Source organism: Ursus maritimus, unplaced genomic scaffold (genome assembly GCF_017311325.1).
Source record: "Ursus maritimus isolate PB19 unplaced genomic scaffold, ASM1731132v1 scaffold_30, whole genome shotgun sequence".
NCBI lineage: Eukaryota > Metazoa > Chordata > Mammalia > Carnivora > Ursidae > Ursus > Ursus maritimus.
Genome location: NW_024425564.1, coordinates 34,566,165 through 34,578,204, shown reverse-complemented (window position 1 = coordinate 34,578,204; position 12,040 = coordinate 34,566,165). Strand labels below are relative to the sequence as shown.

The following is a 12,040-nucleotide window of genomic DNA, read 5'->3' as shown; positions in this document are numbered from 1 at the left end:
CGAAGGCAGATGCTTAACCGCTGTGCCACCCAGGCGCCCCATTTGGAATATTTTTAAATATTTAAAAAATATATTTTTTATTTTTAGGTGTCAGAGTTTGCTTCTGATCATTTTAAATACATAGGATATTACAGATACAATTGAAGTCCTCTTGTTGGCCTTTTGCTTTGTATCCCTCACAAAGGCAACTATTATCATCAATTTGCTGTGTCCTTCCAGTCCATATTTTTATACTTTAATGACCTAAGTTACAGAGCCATGAACAAATTTTTTAGATAACATTGCTTTTATGATTACCTAAATTCTCTTACAGATAACAATTTTGATCATCTAAGTTTATATCATTCTTTAACATGCTTTTTTTCTTCAGCATTTCAGAAATCCCATCTGTCAATCTATCCAAAAGGTGCTTCATTTTAACTTCTCTATAGTTTGAATTATCCCAGTTTATTCATCTTTTCCACCACAGATGTTCATTTAGGTTATACATCTTGCACCAATTTCTTTCTATCCCCAAACAGTGTTGCAGTGAATGTTCATATGTGTGTATATCATCCCCCTTTTCTCTCTCCTGGTGTTCTTTGTTCCAGATTTCTCTCCAGGAAATATACCTCATAGTCTGTGGCTGGGTTGTGGGTTACATGCATCTGCAACCTTACCACATATTGTCAGATTGTTCTAAAAAATGGGCTCTTAATTTATATTCTCACCAGTAGTATATAAAAGTTCCTATTTCCTTGTATCTTTACAAACCTTATCTCATTAGACTTTGTTTTTTAAAAATTTTGCCAGTCTGACGGATGTGAATTAAATAGTTTATCATTATAGCTCAAATTATTTGTCCTGATTATGTGTGAGTTTGAGCATGTTTTTTTCAAATACTTATTGACCATGTTCAGGTTTCCTCTTTATGGTTGCCTGTTCATATCCTTTGCTCATTTTTTTTTTTAGTTGTCTTTTTCTTTTTGACATGTGGGAGTTCTTTATTTCAAATAGTAATCTTTTGTCAGCTGTATGGATTGCAAATATCATCTCCCAGTCTTCTAACTTTGTGGTAGATTTTATCACCCAGAAGTCCTGCAATTTTGGATAATTTGGTCAAATACTTTCAGTCAATTCATTTTTGTGTTTGATGTCTTACCATAAATGATCCATTACTAGGGGCACCTGGGCAGCTCAGTCAGTTAAGTGGCTGACTTGTGATTTTGGCTCAGGTCATGCTCTCATGTGTCATGAAACAGAGCCCCATGTCAGTCTCCGTGCTTAGTGGGGAGTCTGCTTGAGATTCTCTTTCTCTCCTCTCCCCACACTCGTTCTTTCACTCTATCTCAAATAAATAAACAAATCTTTATATAAAAAAAAGATCTATTACTACCTTGGGTTGACTATGATATGCTTCTATATTTTCTTATATTAGTGTTAAAATTGTGTTATTTTACACATAAGTCCTTAATACATTCTGGAATTTATTTGTGTGTCTGGTGTGAATCAAAAAATTGATTTTTTTTTTAAGATGGAGAGCCAGTCATTGCGGTGCCGTTTGTTAATTAGTCCATCCTTTCTCCACAGCGGTGTGATGTCTCCTCTATCCTATACGGAGTGCCTAAATGGGCCCAGCATGTTTTACTGAGTGTGTTATCTGTTCCTGCAGTGACACCACACTGTTTTAATTACTGTGGCATTGTGATATACCCTGATGTATAGCAGGACACGTTCCCCTCTCTTGTTCTTCTTTCACAGAATTATTTTTGTTATTTTTTAATATTTGCTCTTCCATCTGTGTTTTAGAATCGATTTGTTTGTTCTGTTCCACAAATATAATGTGTGGTATTTTTATTTCAATTTCATTGACTATATAGGTTAATATAGAGAGATTAATATAGAGATGAATTTTTAATTTTCCCATCCCTGACATGGTATATTAATATCTAGGACACCTTTTCCTCAGGTTTCCTTTTTGTATCTTTTAATATCATTTCCCTAGATTAATCCCCTGTTATTTCATTGTCTTTGTGGCCATTATAAATAATATTATATTTCCTGATTAATGATTGGTGGGTTATTAGAACTTCCTTGATTTGGCATGTTGATCTTGCATCCAGCAACCTTGCTAAACTTCTTAGTTTTGAACAGTTTATAGATGCTCCTGCATTTTCTATGTAGACCACCATATTTTCTGTACATAATGATGTTTTAATTTCTTCTTTTCCTGTCACTATGACTTGTATTTCTTTTTCTTGTATTACATTGGCCGGGCCCCCCGTTCACTGTTGGGTAGTAGCAGTGATACTGGGCATCCTCGTCTGTGGGTTGTGTTTATTACAAGTGTGTAGTGAATTCCCCCGGTGCATGCATTTTTCACCTTTTTCCCCATGACATTCCCATTAAGCATTTGCAATATGGCTAACCAAGGTTAAAGTAGGGACTGTGGTCATGTAATGAAATTAAGTTATCATATTAGTAAGAGGACTGAAGCTTTGCTTCATTCGAACTCTTTCCTCATTTTCTGAATCAACCCATCCATATCTGTTGTCATTCATTCAAGAGACAGTATATTAAAAATAACTCACTTTAAGAGATCTCAGCTACAAAGTTTTTGTTGAGTTTGACTGCATTGGCTTCACTGGAAATGTCATACCATTAGAAACATAAATCTAAACTTTTTGATAGTCTGCAAAAATTCTCATTGTTCACATTAATTTTGTTTTGCAATTTCATTTCATAGACTCCAATGAACCAGGCTTCAACTCGTTCCCACTGCATTTTCACTATTCACTTATCAAGCAAGGAACCAGGATCTGCGACTGTCCGGCATGCCAAACTTCATTTGGTTGACCTGGCTGGTTCAGAGCGAGTTGCGAAGACTGGAGTAGGGGGCCAACTTCTAACAGAGGCCAAGTATATCAACTTGTCCCTACATTACTTAGAACAGGTAAAAATGGGCACAATGGGATGTAACTGTATCTACCATGTGTTGATAGAATTTGCATCAGGCACTCTGCTAGCACTGTTGTTTTGTTGTTTTCTTCTTTTATTTTGGTGAAATATACATAACATAAACTTTATCATTTCAATCATTTTTAAGCATACAATTCTGTCATTAAGTTCACAGTGTTGTGTAACCATCACCGCCATCTATTTCCAGAACTTTTTCATGATCCCAAACAGAAACTCTGTACTCATTAAACAATAATTTTCCATTTCCTTATGCTCCCAGTACCTGGTAACCTCTATTCTACTTTCTGTCTCTATGAACTTGCCTGTTCTAGATACTCTTATAAGTGGAATCATACAATATTTGTCCTTTTCGATCTGGTCTGTGTCACTTGGCACAACGTCTTCAAAGTCCATCCATGTTGTAGCATGTATTTGAATTTCATTCCTCTGTAAAGCTGAGTAATGTTTTATTATATGCACGTGCCATGTCTTGCTTATCCATTCATCCATCGATGAATGCTTAGGTTGTTACTACCTTTTGGCTATTGTGAATAATGCTGCTCTGAACATTGGTGTGGCTACTAGCATTTTGTATATACCGTTTCATTTAAACCTTACAACAGCCCTATATTGTTGGTATTAGTTATTCCCATCTTGCAGATTTTAAAACTCAGGTCTTCCTGAGGCTTTCCCAAGGTTACCAGCAAATGGTGAGATGAGGATTTGAATCTTGAATTTCTTGGCTCCAAAGCCTGTGTTTTCTCTCACTAGACCTTATTGTTTTTATTATAAAATTTGTAATGGGTATGAGTATAGGTTATAAATGGCCTCCCATGGCCTGTCTTTTCAGGCTAGAAGATTAATTGTGGGAACATAATTTAGAGATGACTGATATCTTTTGAGCTTCTGGTGACTTCATCTAGCTGGTAATTGTGATCCTATGAAGTTTCTCTCTGCTGTAGCTTCCCCTCCCAACTCTTACCCCAAGTTTACTACAGTCTATCCCAGTGTGTGCTCTATTTTTGATTTCTGAATTCGACTCCAAGTGCAAAGAAAGCTCATCTGAATTTAGCTAAATAAATTTTCCAGAAAAAAAATCCTCATCCCTAAAACGAGCATATTGAATTAGATGATTTCTCAAGTTCTTTCAGCTCCATGGGTAAAGTGCTGTGAGTTGAATGTTAAAGATGGCAACTACTTCCAAATTCTAAGAAAAAAAAAAGAGAAGCATGATCAAAAACTTGGAATGAAGAAGCACGGAGTATATTGGCAAGGCAGAAGGACTTGCTAATGAGTGTTGGAGGCTAAAAGATTTGAAAAAACAAACAGAATACCCCCTCCTTTTCTTTTACTGCCTAATGAACCCTTTTGAGACTGATATTGTCCTGATGTTAAATGCTTTCTAATGGTCAAGTTGGCTGAGAAAGCAGATTGAAAGAAACCTAAGGGAGTGGTATCCGAACAAGGTGCATGCAGTTAGGCTCTGACTAAATGAACCCCAGTAAGGCAGCACCCAGAGATTTATGGCCTGCGTGGTGTTCAGATGATGTTAGTGTTTCTGACAAGAGTCAGCCTTCCCTAGCTCTTCCTTGCTCAAATATTACATAGTACTTTTGCTTAACAGAGCTTTTTACTTAGTAGAACACTTATAAAATACGGATAAGAAAACATAATGGATTGTATTCAAAGTGCTTTATTTCAAAGAAATATACCTAGTTGTTTCTGATGGTAGCACTGTCTGCTTTAATTCCCATTACGCCCATCTGTTCATACAAAATTATATTCATTAGTTAAATCAGAATTTCCACCAGTTGTTATCACTCAAGGAAAACACTCTGCCCCTAATCCTCTCTCTTCATTCTACACAACCTTTGCAAGCTGCTACTTCTCATTAAAACTCTTCCTCTCCCCCCACATCTCTTCTCTTCAAAATTCTTGTGACATCAGCCTCATGTGAGTAGTCTTGGTGGCTCTATGCATTTGATTTTCTATGTAATGAATTTATTTATTTAGCAAACATTTACAAGGAGCAGTAGTGTGCTGAGGACTGTGTCAGGCACTGGAGCATAGTGCTGAGCAGAGTAGAAACAGTCCTTGTGTCAAAGGTCTCAGGGGCCAGTGCAGGGAGATGTGCATGGAATAAATAATCATTAAATACTTGGCTGCCATCCAGGTGAGTTATGCAGAGAAAGGCCAAGGGGTGAGGAGAGCTTGTAATAGGGGACCGGACTTTGGCTGAGGAGGGCAAAGGGAATGAAAGTTCTCTCAGGGCTGATATTAAACAGAGACTCAAAGAACATGTAGGAGGGAAGCAGGCAGGGCTGGGGTTCGAGCATGTCGGGCAGTGGGAACTGGGAGTCCATTAGCCCTTAGCTCCAGTCCAGGGGGCTCAATTCATCCAGGGCCACAGCAATACTCACGTGTCATTGACCCTTGGCTTTCTGAATGTCAGTTATCTGCTTCATGAGCACCCAGTGCATCACTCCAGCTGTTAACTGCTTACACTGATCTACACGTGTCTTCCTGGAGGTTATAGCATAAGGCAACAGAGAGAGAAGGAGGGGAAGATTAGCACGAGAGGGAGGGGGACATAAATATGGAAAACTGCAGGATATGACCATAGATACATGGGGTTGAATAAATCTAGGAGTTGTGGCAAGAGAGGAAGTAGGTGGGTAGTAGAGAAATTATGGAACTTCACACAGAAAGAGATAAGTGGGAGAGAACCAAGGAGTACAGGGGAATGAGAATAATAAAAAGAGGGGGTAAATACTATTAATGAAATAATAAAATTCAAGGACTTTTATGCCTAGGTTTTCTTTATGTAGGACTTGATTATGGGGCCAACAAGACCGGAAGTGTAACACACTTTAGTTTAACTCCATTCATTCATTCACTCACTCACTCACTCATTCATTCAACAAACCGTGATTAAGTGTCCATGAAGTGCTATGAGTTATATTAGACAATGGGGATAAATGGACGATTGAGAAATAGTCGGTACTATCATGTTATCCAGTGAAGGAGCAGAGCATATAAACAAAGCCTTACATACAGTCATAAATGCTGTAGTAGCAATTCAGGTAAATGTTTGTAATTGATTACATCCTCTCGATCTCAGTTTCAATATGTAGATGGAGATGTCCTAGGAAACAGACAATTTGGTAACCTCTCTTACATTTATTAGCCCACATTGGTTATAGAAATTCCATGCAGAACTGTCATTGCCCTTCTGGCCATCATAATGGACCTTACACCTGCTCGCAGGGTACAGTCTTTCTGAGTGGAATGCACCTTATTGTGCTTATAAGTAAATAAATTTCTGTTTGTCAGAGTATTGTTGGTTTTGGGATTTTCCTTGTGTATGCAGTACTCTTTCCAAAAAGTCGCCTCGAAAACATTTTAAGCCACAATAACAGGGTACATCTTGGCCCTAGAAATTAAGTCCATGGAAGAAAAGGAAGGGGACAGGCATACTTGTTCTAACCCATAAGCCTCACTCAATGCTCCTGGTGTGACCCTTCGTCTCTGTCAGCCCAAACATCAAGTCAGAAACCACTGAGAACAGAGTGTTTGCTCTCTGCCTTTACAGAAATCAGAATCGGGGTTGCCATCAGCCAGTTATCCACCATAAGTGGGACTTCTTCAGAGTTTCAGTTTCCACTTGGCTTCCACTGAATGTGTGTGTGCAGGAGAAAAACTAACGTTGCCAGTGCCAGTTGTAACCACTCCAAATCATTGTCAGTTTTCAGAGGATAATTTTCCATGTGCTTCTGAGCTCTTTAAAAGAAAATCTCTTTAATTCATTAAATAGTAAATCTGAGTTATTGATTTTAAGAATACTTTCTAGGTACTTGGAGATACTATTAAGTATAATATGAGTTTCCACTCTTCATTGCTTAAAGAATGCCTTCAGGAACATTTTGTTGTATTTATACATGAAATCCCAAATGGGAGTCAACATTTAAAAAAAAAAATCCAGGTTGTATAACCATCGCCTTAGCCTGTGCTATTCAGATCATTTGGTTCCGGCCCAATTTAGAGAGCCCAAAGCAGCCCCATAAAAAATAATCCACTTTGCCTCTTTCCCAAATACCATCCATTTCTGGGTCACTGTGAAGATCTGTGTCTTCTTCAAGGGGTCTGTACTTATTCTGATATTCCCAGGCTCCTTTAGAGCTGAGAAGATGCCTGTTCAGAGCCCTCTGGTAGAGAAATGGCCCAGGACTGGCTTTATTTGGCTGTAACAGGTGTCCAGAGGGATCCTAAAGAACATAGCCTGGATACCCCTGCAAACGCGGAGTGCTTTTTGTTTTACTATCCCAGAAACAATCTCTATTCATCTTTAAAACATTTCTGTGAGATAGGCCGGTATTCTAATCCCACTTTTACAGGTGAGGAAACAGAGACTAATAAACTTAAAAGATCTACCTAAAATCGCACAAGTGGGGCAGCTAGATTCTGCCTCTAAGTCCTAGGTTCTTTCTTTTATTATTCACTGCTTTCATTTTTCCCATTTTTAAAGAGCATGCTTTCCAACCCATAATCGCACTTGGAATTTTAATTATTCTCTTGAACCATTTTAGAACCCTTTCTGGAAAGGGCATTGGAATTGCCTCTACAACATTCACTGCAAGAGTAGCAGCCAGGAGCCCATCCCAGCTCCAGGAGTAGACTCTGACTAGTCTAAGCCAGTTGGAGCCTTGGCTATAGTGATTGGTTCGGAGATGGGCCCATGATCCAAGTTGGTCCCTAGGGAAGCTTGGGATGTATGTTTAATGATTAGAGAACTTTCTCACATCAGTTATAAATAAGGACATTTGGCAGCCATCCCATGGCCATGAAGAGAGGCAGACTTCTACAGCATAGAAGGTAGAGCAGAGATATTGGCAAAAACTAAATCCTTGGTGGTAGCACTGACCTTTTGGGTTATGTGTAACCTTAAACCCTTCCTATTATAGTTACGTGGGCCAATAAATTTCCCTTATAATTAAATCCAGTTTGGGTTACATTTTCTGTTACTGCAACCAATAGCAAATTAACTAACCCCATTGAATTTAATATCAACAGGAAGTTTAATAAGCATATTCTCCTTTATGTCATCTAAGTTGTCATAAAGCTGTTGAATAGAAGAAATATTAATATTGTTTCCCGGAGCAGGAAAAAATAGTGACATTTGTTTTATGAAAGAATTTCAGAGTACTTAGAACACTGTCAGATACTTAATTATGATTCATAAGCAGTAATGCCACCCTCTGCACACATCTGTCAGACCAACCCCTGTTTGATCTGGTGTTTGGTATTTGGGTCTGCCGTGATTGTTAGAGATATTTCATTTGTCCTCTTGGCTCTGAAGGTCTGGAGTTCTGCTCAGGAGCCCCTGCTACCACCTTGCCACTCAGATTTGGGTCTGCCAGTTTCCCCACTTCCTTTCCAATTACATCAAAACTTAGTTCCGCCAAATCTCATTCCACACTATTGACCCTCGTGCTGTCTTCCTAGGTGAAGCTAATTAATCTGCTCATTTATTTATTCATTTATTTCACATAAAGGTGTTAAACACATGTTGTATTAGTCAGATTTCTTAATCATAAACTGGAAAACCTACTGTAGCTAATTTAAGCAACATAGAGTTTATTAAACATAAAGAACCTCAAGAAAAGTTAGAAAACTGGGCCTGGATACTACCCAGCCCGGAGCAGAGCAAACAGGAGACACATCTAACCACACCACTGAACTGCTCTACGAAATACTACCGTTATTCCCCCTTGGCACCCAGGACAATAAGTCCTGGATTCCAGAAAGTTCCTGCAGCTACCTCAAAGGAATCAGAGGCCTTTGCCACCACACTCTCCTATAAACGTGACCTTCCTCTTGGTGGCCATCACCTCTCATCACTCACCTCTCAGCCCCACACATGTCCTTTTGATGGAGCTAGGTCTCACGCAGAACGTTGAGATGTAAGAGAGACTAGGAAGTGTAGCTTCATAGTAAGTGAAACTAGAATGGGGGCTATCCTGAGAACTGAGTATGTAGTTTCTGCCCCATGGACTGTGGGCCAGATACTGCTCTAGGCAGTGGGGTAGAACTGTGAATGAGAGAAACAAAGTCCCTGGCCTAATGAAGCTGAACGCCAAGTGAGGAAGCAGATTAAAAAAAAAAAAAAAAAAAGTGGGGCACCTGGGTGGCACAGCGGTTAAGCATCTGCCTTCGGCTCAGGGTGTGATCCCGGCGTTATGGGATCGAGCCCCACATCAGGCTCCTCTGCTATGAGCCTGCTTCTTCCTCTCCCACTCCCCCTGCTTGTGTTCCCTCTCTCGCTGGCTGTCTCTGTCGAATAAATGAATAAAATCTTTAAAAAAAAAAAAGTAAATAAATGAATATAATTTCAAATAATGATAATAACAGCAAGAAAAATTAAATAGATTAATAGCCTGGATATAGGTGCATTATTTTTGACAAGGTGTTCAGTGAAAGCCCTTGTGAGGAGACAAGATTTGAGCTAAGATTTGAATGATGTGAAACAGGAAGCTATATGAAAATCTGGGCAACGTTCTAGGTAAAAGAACAACAAATTCAAAGGTGATGACGTGGAGACAACCTTGGTATGGTGGAGCAACAGCAAGGCCAATGTGGGCTATGAAAGCACAACAGAAGTTGAGGACAGATCGGAACCAGATCATTGCAGGAGTTGGGTTATTATGGTGTTTCAGGAAGCTATAAGAAGGTTGTAAGCAGGCAAGTGACTTGATATAACCTATATTTTATAAAGATTTCTATGTGGAGAGTAGACCAAGGGTGAGGGGCTGTGTGGCAGGCAAAAAGAGAAACAGGGGCTGAGTCAAAGCCTTGTGTAGTTGTCCAAGGAAGGAATGATGGACGCTTGACCTGGAGTGGTGACAGAAGAAGTGGGAAAAGTGGTCCTATTGTGGGCATGTCTTTTAGGTAAAACTCATAGAAATTGCTGACGGATTAGATGTCGGAAATGAGGGGAAATAAGGATGATGCCCAGGGTTTTGGCCTGAGCCACTAGGTGGATGGTGGTGCCATCAATAATGATGGGTAAAGCCCAGAAAAGAATCAGATTCATGGGGAGAGGGGAGAGAAGGTCAAGAATAGACATCCAAGTGTAGATTTAGGGTTGCCACAGAGACAGCACCTCAAGGAACGTATGGAAGCTGATGATATCAACTGGGGAGATGTCAGGATATATATGTATTTAATGCCAGGGGATTGGATGAGATTCCATAGGGAGAGAGTGTAGATAAGAAAGAGAAGAGGATCACAGACTGAGCCCTGGAGCACTCCAGTGCTTAAAATTGAGGAAGAAGGAAAGGGAGCATTCGTTAACTAGTGTTTGAGGAAAGATGAAAACCAGGAAAGTGTGGAGTCTTGGTTACCAATGAATAAAGTGTGTCTAAAAGGAGGCAGTGAGTACCTGTGTTGAATGCTTACTCAACTCAGAAGTCTAATAAGATGGCAATAAATGCTCTAGGTACAGTGGGGGTTTCTGATAACCTTGGCAAGAGCCAAGTTGGGCATGAAGGATGGGAATGATCCAGGTGAGAGAGAGAAATTGATGTGGAAGAGAAGGGATAATTGTAGGAGCGAGGTAAGTGAGAGGAGAAGAGGGAGAGAGCTGGCCTTAGAGTGAGCAGTTTGGTAACACAAGGAATGGCAGAGTGTGGGGGGCATTTAATGATAGGACAGGACATGGTTCTGGTCAGGCTGCTCCCTTTTAATGGAAGGGTGTGTGATCATCAGCTAAGACTAAAGGCGGGGAGAGGAGGCTGGGTGGAGGTCTGAAACAAAGGGGTAAGATGTGAAGGCCTCATTTCTGCGAGTGGAGAAGTAATTTTTGAGAGAAATTATCACAGGATATCTGGTTTGTGATAAGATCTCTGGTCATGAATTTAATGCAGGACCAGTGGTATTATGTGCTTTTGCCCCAAACAGCCTTCAAAAACAATCTTGTTTATAAACCAAGGGAGTAGAAGAAGTTCTGATGGTGGGGGTTACACACCTGAGAGGAGGGAAGGTTAGAACAATGGTAGGTGTTAGCAGAGGTATTTTCAGGCGTCAGGGCCTTGTGATGCCCCTGAAGTCACCTCTTGCAGGTGCCTTATTCCTGATGCTTAGGGTGGACATCCTAGCACTGGGCTCATCTTCCCAGGAAAACCCTGAACCCCTGGTGGCTCCCTCTGGGGACAACTCCACAGCAGCCTTCCATCCAGCTAGTACCTTCCTGTTAACTGAAGAGTAAGATGAACAAGCCTTAGCTGTACCAACCAACTTCCCCATCACTTAGAAGGGTAGCAAACATGTATACAGCACGGGGCTAGGTACTCCTCAAAGTAATCTGTGCATTTTAGTTCTTAATCATCCCAGCTCCCTATGAGGTAGATGTTATCGTTTCTCTGTTTTACAGTTGAGGACACTGAAGCAGAGATGTTGAGTGACATGCCTTAGTAGGGCTAGAATTTGGACCTGGACAGTGTGGTACCAGATTCTTGGGTCCCCACCACTCACCCCTGCTGTCTCTCACAGTTCTTATTTACTGCTCTGCCTCTTCTACATTGAAGATGGGTCATAGAGAGCAATTTTGGTAGGATTTTAAAACTCTGGCATGATTTACTCTTGAGTTTTACATGAATTTTCCAGTGGTTGAAGACAGGATAATAATGTATCCTACTCTATGCTAAGTTTTATCATCTGTCCAAAAATCACGGCATTCACGGTACTATGTTTCTGCTGTTTACACCCCTCCATCTCCACCATTATTGCACCAAATCGTGTTAAGGTATTCTGAGCCCAAGTTTTAGATGTCACCGTGCATTCGGTTATGACCTGTTTGAATTCTCCCTGCAGTCGCAGTTTAGCTGAACATCAGATGTGCTTCTCTGCTAATTGAATGCCATTACTTTTTTCCCGCACCACAGGTGATCATTGCTCTTTCCGAAAAACACCGTGCACACATTCCCTACAGGAACTCCATGATGACCAGTGTCCTAAGAGACAGTTTGGGAGGGAACTGCATGACGACCATGATCGCAACACTCTCTTTAGAGAAAAGGAATATCGACGTATGTTGGTTCTTTCTGGA

At 40.2% G+C, this 12,040-nt stretch overlaps 1 protein-coding gene across 2 annotated transcripts in view; it reads left to right on the top strand.

Annotated features, from left to right (window-relative positions):
• Positions 1-12,040, top strand: part of KIF6 (kinesin family member 6) — a 463,572-nt gene that overhangs the window by 176,626 nt on the left and 274,906 nt on the right. For both annotated transcript variants that reach the window (XM_040645113.1, XM_040645114.1), the window contains 2 exons: positions 2,726-2,932; positions 11,877-12,020. In XM_040645113.1, coding sequence (XP_040501047.1) covers positions 2,726-2,932; positions 11,877-12,020 — 351 coding nt within the window. The remainder of the gene's footprint in view (positions 1-2,725; positions 2,933-11,876; positions 12,021-12,040) is intronic.